Consider the following 24,924-nt stretch of genomic DNA (forward strand, 5'->3'; position numbering starts at 1 on the left):
TCCCACGAAATCTTCCATTTCCATCTGTCTCGACTGACCGCGTTGTTTAAAATACGCTTGAAATATTTGAAGCAAACAAAAATGATCAACAAGCAGAGAAGAAAGATCGGGCTGCTTCCTGTATACAGATCCCAACAAAGGCAGGGAATCCTAAGTTGAGGGCCGGAATTTCCAATAAGCAAGACGGTTGTTGTGAACCATGCCTGATTTTACAGCTTTTGCCCCAGTTGATCAATGAATCAATGCAGTTGTTAACTGAATCACTTAGTCACTAAGTGACTCCAACTGTTCTGTCCCAGTCTACGTGAGTCCTTGTTTTGCTCACAAGGAGAAACCCCTCTTCCAAGAAACAGACAAGAACCGCAAGAAAACAACCCCTTTTATTCTCACAGACCTGAGTCCATATCCAAGGCAAACAAACACAGTTCACAGAAACTCAGTTCCTTAACACAAACGGTTGCCTTCCACAACCAGCACCTCCCACACCTTCCCTTTTATTATGCAGCCCAGGCTTCCTAATGCCTTCTCCTTTGATTTTGGAGCTGCCCCATTGCATTCCTCTGTCCTACTCGCTTCTCTTGCATCCGGGATTTGTCCCAGCTGTTCTTCATCACTGTCTAACTCAGACTCCCAGCACAGCTGTGTCTCAGCCTGAGTGCAAGTAGAGGGGCCAGGCTCCTCATCCAACTGTAAGTCTTGGAGCTGCTCAGAGCCTTCCTCTGACTCTGATGTCACTCCAGGCCCCACCTCCTCCTCCTCCTCTGATTCCTCAGACTCAGCTGCCGGATCCACTGGCTGGTGAGGAATCACCCACCCCCCAATTGATTGTGCTTGCTGGAAGACAGCTGGAAAGGTCACAATTGGTGATCACATGACCCAGGGGATGGTTGGGAGTGTGACTACTGGTTGTAAGCCACTTTTTTCAATGCCGTCGTAAACTCTGAATGGTCATTAAAGGAATGCTCGTAAGTCGAGGACAAGCTGTGTTAAGTTTACAAATGGCCACTTATCCTGGTCCTGAGCAACACTCCTCAGTTGCCTTAATGTGAGGACGTAAATGCACAGATGCAACTATGAGTATTCTTGAAGGCGTTCTGGAGAAACACTTCCAACGGGAGTGAATTTCTACACAGGTAGTCCTCAACTTGCAACCGTTCGTTTAGTGACCGCTCAAACTTACAATGGCAAAGTCAAAACGGTGACTGGTGATCATTTTTTACATGACTGTTGCAACGTCCTCGTGATCGCGCAATCGAAATTCAGACGCTTGGCAACTGTTCCGTATTTATGATGGTTGCCGTATCACGTGATTCCCCCTTTTGTGACCTTCTGACAAGCCAAGTCCGGGGGGTGGGGGAGACAGATTCACTTAACAACTGAGTTAACAACTCAGCTTAACAACTGCAGGGATTCGCTTAATGACGGTGGCAAGAAAACTCGTAAAGGGGAGCAAAACTCACTTAGCAACAAAAAGTTTAGGGTCAATTGTGTTCGTAAGTCGAGGGCTACTGATAGCTCAGAGCTATAGGGTGGCTTCGTGCTCTCTGAGCTGGGTGGTTTTCTTTCAGACATTTCGTGACCCAACTAGGAAACATCATCAATGTTAGAAGGGAGTTGGGTCTGTGGAGAGGAGGAGGGGGGAGGGGGAGGAGGAAGAAGAAGAAGAAGAAGAAGAAGAAGAAGAAGAAGAAGAAGAAGAAGAAGAAGAAGAAGAAGAAGAAGAAGAAGAAGAAGAAGAAGAAGAAGAACAATAACAACAAGAAGAAGAACAAGAAGAAGAACAACAAGAAGAAGAACAACAAGAAGAAGAAGACAACTATGGGGTCCTTGGTGCTCTCTGAGCTGGGTAGTTTTCTTGCAGATGTTTCATGACCCAACTAGGGAACATCATCAATGTTAGAAGGGAGTTGGGTTTGTAGAGAGGAGGAGGAGGAGGAGGAAGTTGAGGACTGCCTCTAATAAAGACGGGCAGCAGACACAAGGATATGATCTCAGAGTGAAAAAAAAGGACTGGTGTGTATGTATGTGTGGAAAGGCCAACCTGCTTAACCAAAAGATGATCTGATCAATTAAAGAACAGCCAATCTCATTACTGCTTAACACTGCATGGGTAATGAAGGCTATGTTTGATTCGGAGTGCATGATGGGATATAAAGTGAAAGAATGTATGGATCCAGGAGAAGACAGAGGTTGCCCCAAAGGAGTTCTTTAGCCAACGACATATTGTTGGGTGACAAAGACAAAAAATTGGACACAGGACACGCCGAGACTAGTACAGAGGAAAAAATACCATATGCCTCTAACAGGCATGTTCAGGCAAGCCCTTTGCCCTATTTGATGATGATCAAAGGTAGGGAGGAGCAAATACATCACAGCGACTTTGTTTTAATTTGATTTTAGGCTTATTAACAGCCCTTTCATCTCCAACCATCCAGACATTCAGAGCAGGGGAGATTCTGCCCACAGCGTGCCTGGTCTGTTAAGAAGCCAAAAACAAAAACTAATTTAGAGGGCTAAGGCCAACAAAAGTACGTATAGTCCAGGCCATGGTTTTCCCAGTTGCAATGTATGGCTGTGAAAGTGGGACCATAAGAAAGGCTGAGAAAGGCCAAAGAATGGAGGCCTTTGAACTCTGGTGCTGGAGAAGACTCCTGCGAGTCCCTTGGACTGCAAGGCGATCCAATCGGTCAATCCTGGAGGAGATCAACCCCGAATGCTCTTTAGAAGGCCAGATCCTGAAGTTGAAACTCAAGGACTTTGGCCACCTAATGAGAAGGAAGAACTCCCTGGAGAAGAGCCTGATGCTGGGAAAGATGGAGGGCAACAGAAGAAGGGGAGATAGAAGATCTCCAAGGTCCCTTCCACTTTATTATTCTATATACTATATTCTAGTGAAGAGAAGGGCGAGGGGCGACATGATAGCAGTGCTCCAGTATCATCATCATCATCATCATCATCATCATCATCAAGTTGGAAGGGACCTTGGAGGTCATCTAGTCCAACCCCCTGCTCAGGTAGGAAACCCTACACCATTTCGGACAAATGGCTGTCCAGTCTCTTCTTTGCCCCAAAGAGGAGGGAGTTATTCTCCAAAGCATCTGAAGGCAGGACAAGAAGCAATGGATGGAAACTGATCAAGGAGAGAAGCAACCTGGAATTCAGGAGAAACTTCCTGGCAGTGAGGACAATTAACCAGTGGAACTCCTTGCCACCAGAAGTTGTGGGCGCTCCATCACTGGAGGCTTTTAAGAAAAGATGGACAGCCATTTGTCTAGTAAGGCCACACTTGGAATACGGCATCCAGTTTTGGTCACCACAATGTAAAAAAGATGTTGAGACTCTAGAAACTAGAGTACAGAGAAGAGCAACAAAGAGGATCAGGGGATTGGAGGCTAAAACATACAAGGAACGGTTGCTGGAATTGGGGATGTCCAGTTTAATGAAGAGAAGGATGAGGGGGGACACGATAGCAGCCTTCCAGTATCTCAGGGGCTGCTCCAAAGAAGAGGGAGTCAAGCTATTCTCCAAAGCCCCTGAAGGTAGGACAAGAAGCAACGGATGGAAACTCATCAAGGAGAGAAGCAAGCTAGAACTAAGGAGAAACTTCCTGACAGAACCATTAACCAGTGGAACTGCTTGCCACCAGAAGTTGTGGGTGGTCCATCACTGAAGGCTTTTAAGAAGGGATGGGACTGCCATTTGGTCTGAAACGATATAGGGCAGGGGTAGGCAACCTTGGCTCTTTTATGACTCGCTTCAACTCCTAGAATTCCTGAGCCAGCATGGGGGAACTATGGCCCCTTCATGACTTGTGGACTTCAACTCCCAGAATTCCTGAGCCAGCATGACTCAGCTTGGAAACCTCTCCCTTTCCCCTCAGAATGGCTGGCTCAGGAATTCTGGGAATTGAAGTCCACGAGTCATAAAAGAGCGAAGGTGGCCTACCCCTGGTATAGGGTCTCTTGCTCGAGCAGGGGGTTGGACTAGAAGACCTCTAAAGTCCCTTCTAACTCTTTTATTCTGACTACCTGTACTACCAAGGACCCTCTTGGGAGGCCTGACTTGGCAGACCCTGGAGAAGCTGCTCTCCCTCCGAAATGAGACGGAAAACACCGTGTACCATGGTTAAGCCTTTCCAGCACGGCTTAGCTCCCTCAGTAAGACTAAAACTCGCTCCACGTCCTTAGTCGAATCCTGCTCGTGTTTAAAGTTGAATAGTAATGCCATTAACAGAACGAGACGGTTCATTATCTGGGTCTAATTTGTGTCTGGATTTAATTGTGTTAGCGCAATAGACAGGGCCGTCTTTTTTGCATTCTTCTAGCGTTTTCCCGTGAAACAAGCAAAGGAGCAGGAGAATCGGGATGGAAAACACTGCAACCGCTGTCGCCTTCCCAGTCCAATAACCCCCGGCCAACACCAACCAATAAAACCATCTTTTGTTCAAACCTACGTTATAAGAATAAACCCCGAAGCTGATTGAATGCCTCTTGTTTCTCGGGGGGGGGGGAAAGCCAGCATTTAGAAGGATGCCTTTATTTTAGCCTTCCCCTCGGGCTTCGGGATGCTTGTGACCCACAACTGAAGCCTCTTTGAAACTTTTTCTGCAAGTAGGCGTCAACTGGAGACGCTTAGTGATTGGACAGAGTTATGACGGGCCCTTCGAAAAGGATGTAAAATTGGGCCAGGCGCACGACGGAAACACTGGTCTGGTCTAGCAATTAAAGCAATAGGCTAGAAACCAGGAGATGGGGAATTCTAGTCCCACCTTAGCCACGAAAGAGGGCAGGGAGACTTTGGGCCAATCACCAGGAGACGGTGAATTCTAGTCCCGCCTTAGGCATAAAGCCAGCTGGGAGACTTTGGGCCAGTCACCAGGAGACGGTAAATTCTAGTCCCGCCTTAGGCATGAAAGAGGGCTGGGAGACTTTGGGCCAATCACCAGGAGATGGTGAATTCTAGTCCCGCCTTAGGCATGAAAGCCAGCCGGGAGACTTTGGGCCAATCACTAGGAGACTGTGAATTCTAGTCCCGCCTTAGGCTTGAAAGCCAGCTGGGAGACTTTGGGCCAATCACCAGGAGACGGTGAATTCTAGTCTCGCCTTAGGCTTGAAAGCCAGCTGGGAGACTTTGGGCCAATCACCAGGAGACGGTGAATTCTAGTCCCGCCTTAGGCATGAAAGCCAGCTGGGTGACTCTGGGCCAGTTTCTCTGTGAATGCTCCAACACTGGAAGTTTTTAAGAAGAGACTGGACAGCCATTTGTCTGAAATGGTATCGGGTTTCCTGCCTGAGCAGGGGGTTGGACTAGATGACCTCCAAAGTCTCTTCCAACTTTATTATCTCCCGTTTTTCTTTTTTAACCTTTTATTCGTACCCTGACCAATTTACAAAGAGAGAGGAGAGGAGAAATGGCGAGCGTTTCAAAATGGGATCGATCAAAAACTTAAAATAAAAAAAGGTTGGGCTGCGGATCTCTGCGTCCTTGTTTTCTCTGCAGCTACGGTACCTTGTTAAGGCAACCGATAATTTGGCAGGCCAAACGTGATTAAAATCATAGAATTGCTTAGTAGCAGACCCACACAACGTGTACCGTTGTGCCTGTACGCATTCCGAGAGCCCTTTCATAAATCAAGAGCACAATGGAGATTATATACTGTATGCTCCAAATTGTGCATCTATTTTCTTTTGCTGGCTTTAACCACGACTGAGGCTGCTGAATATTAATGGCTTTCAAATAAAAATCTGAAATAGTAAATATTATCCAAGAGAAGGACTAAAGGTGGTATGCTGTTATCTGCAAAAGCCCAAGATAACTCAAAAGAGAAAACCACAACGACATAGAATCCATTCTTGAAAACCAAAGGCTGTATCACAGGTAATCTTCCACTTACGACGGGTTATTTAGTGACCGTTCTAAGTTGCAATGGCACTGAAAAAAGTGACTTACGACCGTTTTCCCCACTTAGGACTGTTGCAGCGTCCCCAGAGTCACGTGACTAAAATTCAGACGCTATATTTACGATGGCTGCAGTCTCCCCCGAGGGTCACGCGATCTCCTTTTGCGACTGTCTGACTTAACAACCTTGTTATAAGTTAACAACTGCAGGGATTCACGGGACAAGAAATGTCATACAATGGGACAAAACCCCCTTCGCAGCTGTCTCGTTTAGCGACCGAAAGGTGGGGCTCCATCAAGTTGAGGACGGCTTGTAAAAGATGAGCCTCGTTCCTTTTTTTTTTGGTAAAATTAAAATTCATTTCAGTTTTCAAAAGCGAATCAAAGCAGCAACGCTGCCAACGTGGCTCGTGAAAACCGTCCGGTGGGAAAAGATGGAGTTCACGGCAAAGGGGTTTCTGTGGGGCATGTTGTGTAAGGACCTCCCCCCCCCCACTCACCCACACCCAACATTAAAAAAAGAAGCGTCACCTCGTGGGAGATTCGCCGTTGTTCAATATAGGCCATGAATTGCGTGCTGAGGCTGTCTGGCTCCGGGCATTTGGCCTGCCTCACTTCTTCCTCTTCTTCCTCAGTGGCGCAGCTGTCAATAAAGTCGATTTGATCCAGATCCTGCTCCACTGGAGATACAGAAGGGAAAAGAGTTATCGGGCACCATCAGAAGAGCCATCTCTCTCTCTCTCCCTCTTTCTCTCTCTCTGTCTCTCTCTTTCTCTTTCCTCTCTCCCTTTCTCTTCTCTCTCTCTCTCCCCCTCCCTCTCCCTTTCCTCTCTCTCCCCCTCTCCCTTTCCTCTCTTCTTCTCTCCCCCTCTCCTTTTCTTTCCTCTCTCCCTCTCCCTCTCTTCCTCTTTCTCCCTTTCTCTCCCTTTCTATTTCCTCTCCCTCTCTCCCTTTCTCTTTGTCTCTCTCCCTTTCTCTCTTCCTCTCTCCTTCTCCCTTTCTCTTTCCTCTCCCTTTCCCTCTCTTCCTCTCCCCCTCCCCTTTTCTTTATCTCTTTCTTCTCTCCCTCTTTTCCCCTCTCCCTCCCTCTTCCTCTCCCTTTCTCCATCTCTCCCTTTCTCTTTCCTCTCTTCCTCTCCCTCTCTCCCCCTTTCTCTTTCCTCTCTCCCTCTCCCTTTCTCTCTCTCCCTATCCCTTTCTCTTCTTCTTTCTCTCTTCCTCTCTCTCCCTTTCTCTTTCCTCTCTCTCTCTCCCCGTCTCCCTCCCTCCCCCTCTCTCTCAGAAAAAAGGATTTATTTTCTCACAGAAACAACTCCCAGGGTTTGACATTTATTCAACATCAGATTAAGAACTCTTTAGCAGAAAGGGAGATTTTCAGATGAAGGGAAATATGATTATTCGATTCAACTAATCATTGGAAAATGATAAAAAAAATAAGGGATTAATTGGCCTAATATGGAGGATTTAGATTGATAAGGGGAATGAAAATTAGCTATTAGGAAATAGCTTCGAATTATTGTTTAGCCCAGATAACACAGACGATGGATTTGAGACAATAAAGAATACTCCATTAGTAAGTGGTGAACTAGGATGAGAAACAGAAAATGTCTATGAAATAAAATAAGAATATATTTAAGTAAGTAATATGTGTATCTTAGACATTATAACTGTTATGTAGTGAAATAAAGGAAATTTGGGTGACCTGAAGTTTAAATACTATGGATATTAAAGGTTAAATTGGAATACTGTAATTAAAAATTAGGTAAAATTTAAACACAGGACATGGATATATATGAGCAAAAATATATGGATAAATGTTTTATCACTGGAGAAGGGCCTCACACTGGGAAAGATTGAGGGCAATAGAAGAAGGGGACGACAGAGAATGAGATGGCTGGATGGAGTCACTGAAGCAGGAGGTGTGAACTTAAATGGACTCCAGAAGATGGTAAAGGACAGGAAGACCTGGAGGAACGTTGTCCATGGGGTCACGATGGGTCGGACACGACTTCGCAATTAACAACAACAAATGTTTTAACTGAGCTTGTTATAATTAGAAATTTATTAGCTTCAATATAATATAGCAAATGTTAAGGGAAACAGAGAAGGGATTTTTTAATGATGTAACCTGAGATATGTACTAAAGATTTTGTTATTGTGCTATTGACTACCCAATCACCAGGTTGCTCTCTAAATACTCAAATGTAAAACTGGAAAACCAATACAAACTTGTCATAAATACAAAAAAAGAACTCTTTAGCCGCAGCCTGGCTTTTATCAACACTGCAAGCAAAGTCCTTATCTGGATGTCTCTAAACAGGAGCCCTGCCAAAACAGAAACTTTCTACCAGTGAAGGTAAAACTTCATTCACTCAAGATAAAGAAAACGAAAACTAGCAAGTTGGAGGGTTTAAAGGCTACCCAGGAAAACTGTGAATGTTTCACATGTGTCCGGGACGGGTGGGTGAGTGGGTGGACGGATGGACAGACAGAAAGACAATCATCATTCTAGCCATTGTCTGTCTACTGCAGGATGACGGCCTCTCCCACATGTTTCCAACCAAGACAGTGCTGAGCTTTTTTTTTTTTTTTGCCAATTGGGCCCGCTATACTTGCTAATGTCATGGATTCATCTTGTTTTAGGCCTCTTTCGTGGAGGCATTTGATCAAGTGGGATCCATTCTGGGACTGCCTTGATCCACCTGCCCTCAGTTCTACTTGCTTGGCGACGTTTCGACGAAGTCCCATTCGTCATCTTCAGGCTGGTGTTTTCAGCTTCGTGCTTCGAGCAGCAATGTGTGGTCTTAGCTGTTTCTTCCTTTTAACTGCCAGTGGGGGTATGAACTGATTGGGTGGGAGCTTGGCTGTGTTCTGATTGGGTGGAGATGTGTTCTGATTGGTTAGGGGCTTGGCTGTGCTCTGATTGGCTGGGGGGTTGGCTGTGCACCTCCACCCAATCAGAACACAGCCAAGCTCCCACCCAATCAGTTCATACCCCCACTGGCAGTTAAAAGGAAGAAACAGCTAAGACCACACATTGCTGCTCGAAGCACGAAGCTGAAAACACCAGCCTGAAGATGACAAATGGGACTTCGTCGAAACGTCGCCAAGACACTTCCAATTTTACGCGGGTGATCTTTGCTTTGACACAGAATAATTCATTTATTTGAGAGTGACAGGATGATCACTTGGGGAGGACAATTCTAATAGGATGTTTTATACAGAATGTGGATGATCCAGCTTTTTATCGTCAAGGACGTTAAACAATCAACTTCTTCCCAGATTTTTACAAGGGGGAATTTCCTGAAAGTGAGAACAATCAATTAGTGGAACGGCTTGCCAGCAGAAGTTGTGGGTGCTTCAACACTGGGGGTTTTTAAGAAGAGACTGGACAGCTGATTTGTCTGGAATGGTCTAGGGCAGTGATGGGGAACCTTTTAGAGACCAAGTGCCCAAACTGCAACCCAAAACCCACTTATGCATCTCCCGGTTGCCAGGTGGGTGTGGCCCATTGGGCGGGTGTGGCCCATTGGGTGGGTGTGGCCCATTGGGTGGGCGTGGCTACCATGGTAACAGCAGACTGGGTGGGACTAAAAAGTTCAATCAATTAATTCCAACTTTGCAAGATATCTTTTTTTCCCACGCAAGAAGTTGAAGTTGACAGATTGATTGAACCTTTTTTTTTTTTTTTTTTTTGCACATGGCAGTGGAGGCCTAAAGCAAAAAGGTTTTATAAAACCCAGCTGAAGGCCTAGGACTGGGGCGATGGTGTGCGTGCCCACAGAGAGGGCTCTGAGTGCCGCCTCTGGCACCTGTGCCATAGCTTTGCCACCACGATTATAGGATCTCCTGTGTGAGCAGGGGGTTGGACTAGAAGACCTCCAAGGTCCTTTCCAACTCTGTTATTCTGTTCTGTTCTGTTCTATTTCATTCCATTCTCTATTCTATTCTATTCTGTTCTGTTCTATTCCATATTCCATATTCTGTTCTATTCTATTCTCTATTCTATTCCATGCTATTCTAGATGCAAAATCTATTTTCTTCTCTTCTTTCTCTATTCTATTTATTCTATTCTAATTCTAATTCTATTCTATTCCTTATTCTATTCTAATCCTTTTCTCTATACTATTCTATTCCTTTTCTATATTCTATTCTATTCCATTCTATTCTGTATCTTATTTTATTCTATTCTATTCTGTATTTTATTATTCTATTCTATTCTCTTTTCTTCTTTCTATTCCATTCTCTTCTTTCTCTATTCTATTTATTCTATTCTAATTCTAATTCTGTTCTATTCCTTATTTTATTCTATTCCTTTTCTCTATTCTATTCCTTTTCTCTATTCTATTCTATTCTATTCTATTCTATTCTATTCTATTCTATTTTCTATTCTATTCTATTCTATTCTATTCTATTCTATTCTATTCTATTCTATTCTATTCCACTCCACTCCACTCCATTCCATTTATTCTATTCTATTCCTATATTCCATTTCATTCTATTCTATTCTATTCTATTCTATTCTATTCTATTCTATTCTATTCTATTCTATTCTATTCAGAACATTGCTTACAATGTACGTTTGCTGGCTGCTTGCAGAACCATCTCCTCTCCCACCCACCTCCCATAAAGCTGCAATTCTGCCCAAGCAGATTCAGTTCCCAAGTTGAAAAGCTTTATTTCACTCTATTTTCCCGCGCCACTGTTTTCAAACATACAACTTTTCCTGGTATTGTCAAAATTACATAAGAATATGCTGGGGGAAGAAGAGGTAACCAAATTCCTTTCTGCTAGATTGGTTTGGTCCAAATGCCATATGGCTGTTTCTTCTTTTTGCAGGAAATGGGGGAGGAAAAAAAAAACCAAATTATGACATAAGGATTTAACTTTTTTTTTAAAAAAAAAACAAATCCCCCGTTCTCTTGGAAAAATTGACGCTGTTCAAACTGTTTAACTCTATTAAACTGAGAATTGAATGTGTTTCATATCCTTGGAAGAAGAAGTCGGAAATCTTTTTCTGAATGGATTTTTTTTGTTGTTGTTGTTATTTTCCTTTTTTTTAAAAAAAATATCCTTCTGCACTCTCTTTCTTTTTTTCTTCTTCCTTTCTGATTGTTAGTTTATGTTGGTTTTTATTTGTACGTTTTAATAAAATTATTAGAGTCAACAAATTATTTGCTGTACTAACCAAGGACTTGTGGAAAAAGCTACTATTAATAGCCTGAGCTCACAGGAGCCAGACCAAGGCTTAGCTGATACTTTGGCAAGTCCAGGCTGTTCTTTCCTAAGACTGCACCAGTGTTGGAAGCACAAAAGCTGAAAGATTTTGCTGGAATTGGGTCTGTCTAGTAGTCTAATGAAGAGAAGGACGAGGGGGGACATGATAGCAGCCTTCCAATATCTCAGGGGCTGTCACAAAAAAGAGGGAGTCAAGCTATTCTCCAAAGCACCTGAAGGCAGGACAAGAAGCAACAGATGGAGAAACTGATCAAGGAGAGAAGCAACCTGGAACTAAGGAGAAACTTCCTGACAGTTAGAACAATTAACCAGTGGAACCACCTGCCTCCAGAAGCAGTGAATGCTCCAATACTGGAAGTCTTTAACAAGAGACAGGACAGCCCTTTGTCTGAAATGGTATAGGGTTTCCTGCTCGGGCAGGGGGTTGGACTAGATGACCTCCAAGGTCCCTTCCAATTATTATTATTATTATTATTATTATTATTATGGATCATCGCACAATCAGCCAGATGTTCAGACTGGATTTGGCATTTTGTCTACCTATCGAGTCCTTACCCAGACCTGGGATAGGCAGATGTGGATGTTTGATGGTATTACAGATATCGTCGCAGGATGGAAGCAGTTCCTAGTAAGGCCGCCTTTTGCAATTGACTAATAGCAAATTTGTCAATGCCAATGGTGTTCAAGTGGTGCTCCAGTTGTTTTGGGATTGCACCAAAGGCGCCTATGACTATTGGTACTACCCTTGCTTGCTTTTGCCACAGTCTTTCTATTTCTATTTGTAGGTCTTTGTATTTTGTTATCTTCTCCAGTTCTTTCTCGTCTATTCTGCTGTCTCCAGGCACTGCCATGTCCACCATCCAGACTTTTTTGTCTTTCTTATCGGCAATTGTTAAGTCTGGGGTGTTATGTTGCAGGTGCTTGTCTGTTTGAATTCTGAAGTCCCAGAGCAGTTTAATTTTATCATTTTCTATGACTTTCTCTATTTTATGATCCCACCAGTTTTTCCTTACAGGCAAATGATATTTTTTGCAGATCTTATTATTATCATTATTATTAGGAAGCCACCAAATGAGAGCTATTACCTCCTCCATTTGTGACCAGCGAGTTCTCTCTGTGTTCTTGGTACTGGCTCTCTCTTCTCAGCCTCTGTTCTTTCGTGATCTCTGCCACTCGCAAGGGAAGGTCCGAAAATTCATCGGTCGGCTACATTAAAAAATAAAACCTCTTTTTTTTTTTGTATCGATTAAACCTTTGAGTCAGAACCTTTGTAAGTCTCTCCTGGGAAAAGCTGCACTTAAATACACCCAAACAATACATAACAAGATTCATTACTTGTAAATAAAAATTTACTCGGTAGCAAAATTCAATTCTAGGTTTTATCTCTTTGCTCAGTTCAGTGAATGTCAGGAAAGTAGCAGAAATCTACCTCCAGACTTGGGAGAATTAGGATCCCCTTCAAAGGAGATTCCTCATTTTGGTGTATTTGCACAGCAACTCAATCTGCCCATATAATTTTACTCCTATCGACAAATATCTCAACCTATTGCTTCCAAATCCCCACAATGAAGAGTCAACCATTTCAATTTGTTCGATTTAAGGACTATTTAGAAAGAGGGAAAAAAAAACCCTCCTCTGAAAAGGAATGACTTCAAATGAACTAAGCCCAATTTGAAATGACCCTTCTCGTTTTTTTCTTCATTGCAACGGCCTTCGCTTGACTAGAATTTTATTGGAATCAAATATTAGATGGCTTCCTGCCTCTTCGACTTACGATAAGTGGCATAAAAGGATGCTATTGATTAGTGGCTTCTCAGACTCCCATTTTTTTTTTTTTTTTTTTTTGCAATTTCAGGGACAAAAGCGACACGCAAGAGCAAAATAAGATGTTTCAAGATTACAGCCCTCTGAAACGGGGATTCTGCCTTGTTCTGCCTCCCTTTCCTAAGCTACAATTATCGGCCAGCCGAACACAAAACCACGCACGCTTACTTCGTTTCCTGACCACCTCTTATCTCCACTGTCTACGCTGTTGAAGCCGGAATCCAACGCTCCGTAGGGTCGACTCGAATACAGATCTTCGTGGCTATCAAAGAGGGAAAGAAAGGAGAAATTCTTTGGGAAACATCTGATATTAGGCAGGAATACAAAGAGCACAGTTGACCCTTTCAGGCTGATTTCTATGCGGAAAGTGATCCCACAAGAGAGATCTTGTTCTTACCACAGATTTTTTCCCCCCCTTTTCCTTACACAATTGTTGCACTGCTATTATCTTGGGCTATTATCTTTACTTCATGTATAAAGTATCAGCCAGCTGGTTTTATTTTATTTTATGTATTTTATTTTAATTTATTTTATATATTGTATTGTATTTTACTTTTTGCTTTTTATTTTATTTATATTTTATGATTTTTTTTATTTTTTTATTTTATAAATAAATGATATTTATTTTATGATTTATTTTTTATTTTATGATTTATATATTTTATGATTTATGATTTATTTTTTATTTTACGTACTGTATTTTACTTTACTTTTTATTTATTTTGTTTTATTTTATATTGTATTTATAATATATTTTATTTTTATATTATATTTTATTATTTATTTTATCTTATGTACTGCATTGTAGTTTTTATTTTTTATTTTATTTTAAATATTTTATTATTTATTTATTTCATTTTATGTATTGTATTGTATTTTACTTTTTCATTTTTATTTATTTTATTTTATATTTTATATTTTATTTTATTTTATGTATTATTATTACTATTATTATTATTATTATATTATTATTATTATTATTTCACAAAATACTGGAATTCCATCCCAAGTGAGCTCCAGACATGCCAAGCATGTGTGTGTGTAGCTTTTATCCATGAAACTGACTCCGTCACTAGACAAGAGTCAGGACACAAAGCTCATAAGAGCTGAGGGAGCGAAAACAGATCTTCCCCTATGCCCAGTGACCAGACAGACTTTAGAGATGCCTCATGGGAAAACTGCCTCGGTCAGCACCCAGTGTAACAAAGGACAGATCCCCGACACCCCCCCCCTTGCCAGTGGACATTTTATCAAAGCACCCTCTGTCTCACAGTCACTGATGCCCTAGGGCAGGGCTAGGCAACCTTGGCTCTTTTATGACTCGTGGACTTCAATTCCCAGAATTCCTCAGCCAGCCAAGCTGAGGGGAAAGGGAGAGATGGCTCAGGAATTCTGGGAGTTGAAGTCCACGAGTCACGAAGGGGCCAAAGTTTCCCCCATGCTGGCTCAGGAATTCTGGGAATTGAAGTTCACGAGTCATGAAGGGGCCAAAGTTTCCCCCATGCTGGCTCAGGAATTCTGGGAGTTGAAGTCCACGAGTCATGGAGGGGCCATAGTTCCCCCATGCTGGCTCAGGAATTCTGGGAGTTGAAGTCCGCAAGTCATGAAGGGGCCATGTTTTTGAACACCCCTGTCTTAAGACCTTGCATTTTAGTTCAATGATCTTCAAGGTAACTCACAAGCATTGTAATAAAATCATTACTTTACCACAGGGGTCTTCAAACTCAGCCCTTTTATGATTCGTGGACTTCAACCCCCAGAATTCCTGAGCCACCCATGCTGAGGGGAAAGGGACAGGTTTTCAAGCTGAGCCATGCTGGCTCAGGAATTCTGGGAGTTGAAGTCCACAAGTCATAAAAGAGCCAAGGTTGCCTACCCCTGCCCTAGGGAAATTCACAGTGGGTCTACAACAACAAGAACAACAACTAGTAGGCAAATGTCTACGGAGATTCTCAGTCATCCAGGTCAGGGTTTGTCCCAAAGGTGCTTTTTTTCATGAGGCAACTGGACTTTCTTGTTTTTCCCTTGAAGACATTTCGCTTCTCATTCCAGAAGCTTCTTCGGCTCTGACTGGATGGCGGGGAATGGAAGGATTTATACTCCTCGCAGACAGCTGGTCATTTGCCTTCTTTCAGAGGGTCGTTGAGGCCACTTGGAGGCGGCAGGATATTTTCTGCCGTGTCCCTGCAGCTAAGAAGGCCCCACGCCCATTTGCCCCACTCAGGTGACCCTGAGGGCACAGTCAAACCTCCAAGCGGCCTCAACGACCCTCTAAAACAGGGGTAGTCAACCTTGGCTCTTTTATGACTCGTGGACTTCAATTCCCAGAATTCCTGAGCCAGCTAAGCGGACTCAGGAATTCTGGGAATTGAAGTCCATGAGTCATAAAAGAGCCAAGGTTGACTACCCCTGCTCTAAAAGGATGCAAATGACCAGCGGTCTGCAAGGAGTATAACTCCTTCCATTCCCCACCATCCAGTCAGAACTGAAGCAGCTTTACTTTGGTTGGGGTCTGACATATTTTTACAGCTTCCCTTTCACGGCTTAACTCATCTGTATTTAAGCAGGATTTGGCAAGATCATCGCATCAGCACTGTGATTAGACCCCCCAAAAAACCAACCCCCCCAAAAAAGATTAAGAATCCAGAGCAGTATTTCTCAACTACAGCAATTTTTAAGCCGGATGGACTTCAAACTCCCAGAGTTCCTCAGTCAGCGCAAAGAATTCTGGGAGTTGAAGTCCACCCGCTTTAATTCAGGCTAAAAGTTCAACGTCTGGATGCTTACCAGGATCCAAAGCCTATTGGTCGCCTATGGTAATCAGGAAGGTCTGGCACCACTTTACACGCTTCCATGTTCAGGTACTTAAATATGTGGATTTTTCCTTTTATACATATCTAGGAGGAGGAAAAGAGACAAAAGAGACTTTTTATTTGTTCATGATTTTATCTGCTGTATTCTATGATTGTTGACTTTAACGTTTTGTTTTTAATGTTTCAATGTTTGCCTGCTGTAAGCGGTCCGGAGTTGTTGGATACAAGATGGGCGGCAAAAGACATTTCGTAAATAAATTTCACAAATAAATACATTTTGAAAGCAACACAGTCTATGTGAAATAGAAGGCTATTTTGAAAAAGTTTGGCCAAGCAAATATCCCGTCCTTTCCCCTGAGTGATTAAAGGACATCAAACCTACAGATTCAGGGCAAATCAGATATAAAACCACCACTGAAAATTTCCATCCTGCCTTTGACAATAAATCTGAACTCTTTACAGCACTACGTTCTAGCACAGATCTTATAGAAAGAAATTGATCCGGTTCAATATACGATGGCAAGTGGTTAAAGATAGTCTTTAATGGAAGAACATTTTCTATATAAAAAGGACATACGTGTCAATTTGAAAGCTTTAATGCCCAATATTTTAATCTTTTTAACCTTGTCATTGTTTTATCTATCTATAACTGTCTGTCTGTCTATCAATCTACCTCTACCATCTATCTATCTATCTATCTATCTATCTATCTATCTATCTATCTATCTATCTATCTATCCATCCATCCCTGTCTGTCTCTCTCTCTCCCATTTATCTATCATCAAACTATTATCTATCTATCTATCTATCTATCTATCTATCTATCTATCTATCTATCTATCAATCTATTATCTGTCTGTCTATCTATCTATCTATCTATCTATCTATCTATCTATCTATCTATCTATACCATCTATCTATCATCTATCTATCTCTACCATCTATCTATCATCTAACTATATCTATCTATCATCTAACTATATCTATCTATCTATCTATCGCTGTCTATCTATCTCTACCATTTATCTATCATCAATCTATTATCTATCTATCTATCTATCTATCTATCTATCTATCTATCTGTCTGTCTGTCTATCTATCTATCATCTATCTATCTATCTATCTATCTATCTATCATCTATCTATCTATCTATCTATCTCTACCATTTATCTATCATCTATCATCTATCTATCTATCCATCCATCCATCCATTCATCCATCCATCCATCCAGGTGGGAGTGTTGTTGTTGGTTCCTTGATTAGGCTGTTTTTACTGTTAGCTTGTTTGTCTGAGTTGGACAACACTGACAGGGCAAAGCCACTAGTATATAAACAAAGAGCAAATCCCACTCCCTTCTAGCACTGGTGATGTTACCTAGTCAGGTAATGAAATGTCTATAAAAAAACAACAAAGCTTAGAGAAAACGAAGGACCTCCACAGTCCTCCTCCTCCTCCTCCCCCACTCACAAACCCTTACCCCTTCAAGCACAAGTGACGTTACCTAGTTGGGTAATGAAATGCCTGCAAGACAACAACCCAGTTCAGAGAGCATGGACAACCCGTCAGTTCAACACTGAGCTACAATCAATCTCTTCTGTGTGCTAAATTCTCCCGTTTTTCTCTGGCGGCACCAGCTTCAAATACCCTTTGTGCTACATTCCCCGTAAATTGCCAGCTGTTTTTTTTTTAACCCGATTGCCCCTTTATACCATTAGTCTCAAACGTGATTTAATAATGTGTTTTGATCGGCTATCAATTGCAGTTTCATTTTTGGACTTCGAATGCAAAAGAGCCTCAAGCAGACTCTTCGGGGCTTCGTTTTGTGACAGTTGAGGGCTTCGGGTTAAGTGGAGGGAACGAAGCCTCAAAGAGGAGTTTGGAGGTTGTAAATGTTTACTGGCACCTATGCAGTTGTTGGGACGGGGGCTCCATGCCTCCTAAGCATGCCACTGAAGCATTATCTCTGAATACGGCCATTATACATTTGCATTGGACCATAAGAAAGGCTGAGAAAGGCCAAAGAATGGAGGCCTTTGAACTCTGGTGCTGGAGAAGACTCCTGCGAGTCCCTGGACTGCAAGGCGTTCAAACCGGTCAGTCCTAGAGGAGATCAACCCCGACTGCTCTTTAGAAGGCCAGATCCTGAAGTTGAAACTCAAGTACTTTGGCCACCTAATGAGAAGGACGGACTCACTGGAGAAGAGCCTGATGCTGGGAAAGATGGAGGGCAAGAGAAGAAGGGGACGACGGAGAACGAGGTGGCTGGAGGGAGTCCCTGAAGCAGCAGGCGTGAGCTTCAATGGATTCCAGAAGATGGTAGAGGACAGGAAGGCCTGGAGGAACGTTGTCCATGGGATCGCAATGGGTCGGACACGACTTCGCAACTAACAACAACACACTTGCATCGACAGGATCAATTACAATTCACAGCAACAGCAAAGTAGCAGAGGGCGCAGTGATTTTTAGCCTCTCCGCTCTGAGGTTTAAATTGCAGGGTGGATTTCCACGGATCGTCTCTCATCCAAGGTGAATTCTAGGCTAAGCAACTTTGCCCACAAAGCACGCATCTAACGCCACGCTCTTTAACAATGGTGCAACGGTGCAAAAAACACCAGAAGGCGCAATGGGTTTAGAGAAACTGCAGTTTTAGTCACAATTTAAAATGTTCAAACTCGGGGATACGTTACCTGGGCGGGGGGAGACTGCAAGGGGTTGTTATCTAAGGTGATTGTCTGCAAGTGCCTGAGGTTCCGGTAGCACACTGGGATTGTCGTGATTTTATTGCAGGAGAAATCTAACCGAATCAAAGGCAGCTCGGCGAGCTCTGCAGGGGGACACGCATGCAACACAATAAAAAAACAATATATGTTACGGGTCAGCTGGTTGTGGAAGAAATAAGGCATTCGCGTCTAAAAAAACGAGCACACTTTACACATATTCGGCAAAAGAGCAGCGACACAAAGCTTCCTTGTGCGTCTCTCTCTCTCTGTGTGTCTGCATGTTTTTTTTACCTTCAGGTAAATGCACCAGGTGATTCCTCCTGATGTTGAGATCCCGCAAAGAAGTGAGATTGCCAATTTGAGGAGGGATAGTCTGGATTTCATTGCAGCTGACATCCTGGAAAAGAGAGGTGAGCTCGATTTAATAATGTTCATTTCCCCCCCTCACAGTCTGCATTCAAGTGAAAATAGTCCTTCAGAAGCTCAAAGTTATTTGAACGACAGTCTTTTCCTGGTCACTTTACCCGACCCACCAAATGGGAAAACAGAGAATAAACTCCCCTTCTCCTAAGGAGGTCCATCTGGTGCAGTGGTTCTCAACCTTTTTAATGCTGCGACCCCCCAACCGGTCGTAAGTCGAGGACTACTCAACCGGTCGTAAGTCAAGGACTACTCAACTGGTGCAGCACCATTTGCAGAATGGGGCTTTTGGCGGGCTCAGCAGGGCAGAGACAGCCTGGACAATTCCTATTGGCTTTTGAAAGCCAATAGAATTAGACTCTATTCAAGAGAGTCTATTCTATTGGCTTTCAAAAGCCAATAGAATAAAAGGGAGTAGCACAGCTAAGGAAAAGGGGGAAAAAATGGCGGACTGCGTTGTTTGGCGATCCCCGTGAAATGGTCGTTCCACCCCAAATGGGGTCCCGACCCACAGGTTGAGAACCACTGATCTGGTGGGACCAAGAAGAAGGGTCTTCTTCGTGGTGGCTCCCTCCCGCTGGAACATCATCCCTGCAGAGACCCTCTTTCGCCAGGCCCTGAAGACCTGCCTCTGCCAAGGGGCCAGGGGACCCCAGGGCGATGTAGAGTTCGTTTGACTGTTGTTGCTGGGGTGGTGGTGGGGGGCGGTGCTTTAGTTTTATATTGGGGTTTTTATCTTTGTAAGCACCCTGGAGTCACTGAGAAAGAGGCAGGCTGCCAGATACATTCTGACAGACAGACAGATAAAACGACAGATAGATGGAAGGGGAGGAGGGGGGGTAGATAGCTAGCTAACTAGATGATAGAGGCAATTACATGATAGACAGACAGAAAAATAGATAATAGAGGTAGACAGGTGATGGATGGATGGATGGATGGACAGAGACAGACAGAAAGACAATAAATGATAGAGGTAAATAGATTAGAGATTAGACAGACAGACCAGATGGATGGATGGACAGATTAGGTAGGTAGGTAGGTAGGTAGGTAGGTAGATATGGATGGACGGACGGACGGAGAGACAGGCAGATAGACAATAAATGATAGAGATAGATAGATAGATAGATAGATAGATAGATAGATAGATAGATAGATAGATAGATAGATAGACAGACAGACATGGATGGATGGATGGATGGATGGATGGATGGATGGATGGACAGATGGACAGTTAGGCAGATAGACAATAAATGATAAAGGTAGATAAATTAGAGATTAGAAAGACAGACAGGATAGATAGGTCGGTAGGTAGGTAGACAGACAGACAGATATGGATGGACAGACAGACAGACAAATGGATAGACAGGCAGACAAATATTCTTAAATGCAAAAACATAGTCAAAATATAATTTGGCAGGATGGAGAGGGAGGGATAGTCAGTTTCACGATGTTTAAATAAGCTCAACGCTTATTTAAACATCGTGAAACTGAACGCAAAACCACAGGAACTTGGCAGATATCCCACGCGCTATGAAAAACTTCAGAGAGGCAACACACACCAGGAGTGAAAGTCGAAGAAAAATTAATGGGAAATAAACATCATTCCTGAGGGGCAAAGTCAGAAACCTTCATCCAAGTCAAGGCATCGATAGGGAAACAGGAACATTTAACCTGTTTGCTTGAAGGGATAACATACAGGTGGTCCTCAACTTACAACAGTTCGTTTAGTGACTGTTTGAAGTTACGACGGCACCAAACGGTGACTTAGGACCGTTTTTCACACTGACAACCGTTCTGTAAGGTCCTTGGATTTACATTTGGATGCTTGGCAACTGACATGTACTTAACGACGGCTGCAGTGTCTCTTGGGATCACATGATCCCCTGTTGGGATCTTCTGACAAGGAAAATCAACGGGAAACCCCAATTCCCTTTATCACAATCCATCACAAGATCTAATGTTCAGGATACAGGTCTTATCTATTTCAATTCTCACCATCTTACATCAACTGATTAACCATACAATACAATATTCTTATTTTCTGGTCATTTCCAAATAGCTTACCTTTAGTAACCAACATTTCTCTTATTTCAACACTGAATGCTTCCTCTCTTAACATCTACTATCTCATATTTAAGCTAGTAATCTTTATTATTACCGCTAAGTAAAAACATATTTATGACATTTATTTAAAACCTGGTAATTACAAATATGAAACGTTAAATTTAAATATTAATGGGAAAACTAAAAATTGGGGAAAGCCAACCAGGACATTGATTGTCTAAAAAGATTGAATGTTAAAATAGCTAGGATATGTATAAACTAAAAGCTGTTGACAAATGTAAGAAAGTTATTTTTATTAAATTGATATAGTAAGAATTAATACAAGTTCAATATAAGACAGTAAATACCAAGGGGGAAAGAGAGGAAACACTGAATGTAATAGTTTGTGATCTGTACTCAAGATATTTGTATGTTACTGAATTATTGACCAACTCCGCCGCCATGTTGCTTTTCAAATATTTAAATGTAAAACTAGAAAATCAATAACATTTTCTTAAAAAAAAAGAAAAGAAAGAAAATCAATGGGGAAGCCAGATTGACTTAACAACTGCAGTCTTCCAGTATCTCAGGGGCTGCCCCAAAGAAGAGGGAGTCAAGCTATTCTCCAAAGCGCCTGAGAGCAGAACATGAAGCAACGGATGGAAACTAACCAAGGAGAGAAGCAACCTGGAACTAAGGATAAACTTCCTGACAGTGAAAACAATTAACCAGTGGAACTCCTCACCTCCAGAAGCGGTGAATGCTCCAACACTGGAGGCTTTTAAGAAGAGACTGGACAGCCATTTGTCTGAAATGGTATAGGGCAGTGGTTCTCAACCTTCCTAATGCCGCGACCCCCAACCATGTGGTTGTAAGTCGAGGACTACCTGTATTTCCCTGTGGGCGGGGGCAGGAGGAGGGGCGGGGTTTGCTCGCTCTCATTCTCTCTCTCACTTTTTATTTTTCTCTCTCTGGCGCGCACGCTCCACCTCCACTCCTGCAGCTGGAGCGCACGCCGGGTAAGCCAAGGGCGCACGTGGGCCGTCGCCCAGCAACCGCCTCGGCCCAGCAGCGCCGCACATGCAGCAGGCAGGCCCAGGAGCTCCTGGGCGGTCATGGCAAGCGGCAGTGAAGGCGCAGGCCGACCACCGGCTGGGCCACCAGCTGGCCCAGCCCAAGGGAGGTAAGCCACCTGGCAGGCCCCACGCGCACCAGTTACCGTCCCTGCGCCCGCCGCTGCCCCGCTAGCCTTACCTTGGCCACCGCCCATTCGCTGCGGCGGCAGGCAGGCCCAGGTACTCGTGGGCGGCCCTCCCACCCCTGGCCCTTTTTTACTTACATTTAGTAGTTGCTCAGCAGGGAAGGGTTGCTCGCCTTCGCTGCAGACAACTTGCAGCACCGTTTGCCGACTGGGACTTTTGGCGGGCTCAGCAGGGCAGAGACAGCCTGGACAATTCCTATTGGCTTTTGAAAGCCAATAGAATGAGACTCTATTCAAGAGAGTCTATTCTATTGGCTTTCAAAAGCCAATAGAATAAAAGGGAGTAGCACAGCTAAGGAAAAGGGGGGAAAAAAAATACTGGACTGCGTTTCATAAGGATTCTATGAGGAAAAACTCCAGGACTTTGGCGACCCCCGTGAAATGGTCGTTCGACCCCAAATGGGGTCACGACCCACAGGTTGAGAACCGCTGTTCTAGAGTCTCAACATCTTTTTTACATCGTGGTGACCAAAACGATCATCCAAAATTTCCTCTCTATTTGCCTTCATGATTATATCACATTCAAATGAATGCCTTGCTAATTATAACTCAGTCGGTTCAGACATTTTACCGGTATATTTTAACTTATACATATCCATGTCCTGTTTTTGAATTTTTACCTAGAAAAGTCACCCGTAAAATTGAAGTCCGCAATCAGCACATCGTAAAGGATCAAATGCCGAGCCGAGCTGGGAAAAAAAAGACTTTTTGGCACTTACCAGCTCCATCAGATGTCTCAGCTGTCCGATTTCTTCCGGGATGGAGACCAGTTTATTGTTGCTGGCTATCAAAACTTTTAAGGGAAGGCTGCACAAATGGACCGGCAATGTTGAGAGCTGGTTACGGCTTTTCGGGAGAGGAGAGAGAGAGAAAAAAAAGAAACAAGGCATCAGAAAACGACCTAGACATATCATCGTGTCAGAATACAAAGTCATTGGCCCGTTTTCGGCACACAAATTCAACAACCGAGTCGCCCCTTTTTTCTAAAGGGAAAAGAGCAATTATTTATTTTTGTCTCCTTTAGCTGAATTCCCGAATCACAGACAGTTGTTTCTTGATGGTTCCCAGGTGCTCTCTAAGCTTGGGCATTTTCCTGTAGTTCTTTCATTACTAACTAGGTAACATTATCAGTGCTAGAAGGGAGGAGGAGGAGGAGGAGGAAGAGGAGGAAGAGCAGGAGGAGGAAGGCTGTGGGATCCTTGGTGCTCTCTGAGCTGGGTGGTTTTCTTGCAGATGTTTCATGACCCAACTAGGGAACATCATCAGTGCTAGAAGGGAGGGGGGTTTGCAGGGAGGAGGAGGAGGACTGTGGTGTCCTTGGTGCTCTCTGAGCTTGGTGGTTTTCTTGCAGACATTTCATTACCCCACTATATAATATCATCAGGGCTGAAAAATATGAGGTTTGTGGAGTGGGAGAAGGAGAAGGACAAAAAGAACTGTGAGGTCCTTGGTGCTCTCTGAGCTTGGTGGTTTTTTTGCAGACATTTCATCACCCAATTAGGTTACATCATCAGTGCTAGAAGCGAAGAGGAGGAGGAGGATGAAGGCTGTGGGATCCTCGGTGCTCTCTGAGTGCGATGGTTTTCTTGCAGACATTTCATTACCCCACTATATAATATCATCAGGGCTAAAAAAAGTGAGGTTTGTGGACTGGGAGAAGGAGAAGGGAAGGACAAAACGGACTGTGAGGTCCTTGGTGCTCTCTGAGCCTGGTGGTTTTCTTGCAGATGTTTCATTATCCAACTAGGTAACATCATCAGTGGCTTTGCTTGTTTGTGTGGGCCAGTTGCTGGCATGCTGTGGCCCAGTACCGGTCCATGGACCAGGCATTGGGAACCCCTGCTCCAAAGCGCCTAAAGGCAGGACAAGAAGCAACGGATGGAAACTCATCAAGGAGAGAAGCAACCTGGAACTGAGGAGGAATTTCCTAACAGGGAGGACGGTTAACCAGTGGAACCACCTGCCTCCAGAAGTGGTGAATGCTCCAACACCGGAAGTTTTTAAGAAGAGACTGGACAGCCATTTGTTTGGTGTAGGGCCCTGGTGGCGAACCTGTGGCACGGGTGCCAGAGGCGGCACACAGAGCCCTCTCTGTGGGCACGCACACCGTCACCCCAGTCCTAGGCCTTCAGCTGGGTTTTATAAAACCTTTTCACTTTAGGCCTCCAGCATCGTGTGCAAAAAAAAAAAAAAAAGGTTCAATCAATCAATCAATTTCAACTTCTCCCGGAAAAAAAAAGATCTCACAAAGTTGGAATTGATTGAATGAACTTTTTAGTCCCACCCAGTCTGCCGTTACCACCACAGCCACGCCCACCCAATGGGCCATGCCCACCTGGCACCCAATGATACATAAATGGGTTTTGGGTTGCAGTTTGGGCACCCGGTCTCTAAAAGGTTCGCCATCACTGGTATAGGGTTTCCTTCCTGAGCCGGGGGTTGGACTAGATGACCTCCAAGGTCCCTTCCAAGTTTATTTATTATTATTATTATTATTATTATTATTATTATTATTATTATTATTATTATTATTATTATTATTATTATTATTACTATATTATTATTATTATTATTATTATTATTATTATTATTATTATTATTATTATTACTATTATGGATCATCACACAGTCAGCCAGATGTTCAGACTGGATTTGGCATTTTGTCTACCTATCGAGTCCTTACCCAGGACCTGGGATAGGCAGAT

At 43.3% G+C, this 24,924-nt stretch overlaps 1 protein-coding gene across 3 annotated transcripts in view; it reads right to left on the bottom strand.

Moving 5' to 3' along the window:
* LRCH3 (leucine rich repeats and calponin homology domain containing 3) overlaps window positions 1–24,924 on the bottom strand; it is a 123,063-nt gene that overhangs the window by 46,361 nt on the left and 51,778 nt on the right. For all 3 annotated transcript variants that reach the window (XM_039369918.1, XM_039369917.1, XM_039369916.1), the window contains exons 3-9: window positions 22,939–23,065; window positions 18,787–18,892; window positions 18,463–18,599; window positions 15,748–15,857; window positions 13,129–13,222; window positions 12,222–12,342; window positions 6,430–6,578 (exon numbers count right to left, since the gene is read on the bottom strand). In XM_039369918.1, coding sequence (XP_039225852.1) covers window positions 6,430–6,578; window positions 12,222–12,342; window positions 13,129–13,222; window positions 15,748–15,857; window positions 18,463–18,599; window positions 18,787–18,892; window positions 22,939–23,065 — 844 coding nt within the window. The remainder of the gene's footprint in view (window positions 1–6,429; window positions 6,579–12,221; window positions 12,343–13,128; window positions 13,223–15,747; window positions 15,858–18,462; window positions 18,600–18,786; window positions 18,893–22,938; window positions 23,066–24,924) is intronic.

This window comes from Crotalus tigris, unplaced genomic scaffold, assembly GCF_016545835.1.
Source record: "Crotalus tigris isolate CLP2741 ecotype Arizona unplaced genomic scaffold, ASM1654583v1 scf7180000021321.634910, whole genome shotgun sequence".
NCBI lineage: Eukaryota > Metazoa > Chordata > Lepidosauria > Squamata > Viperidae > Crotalus > Crotalus tigris.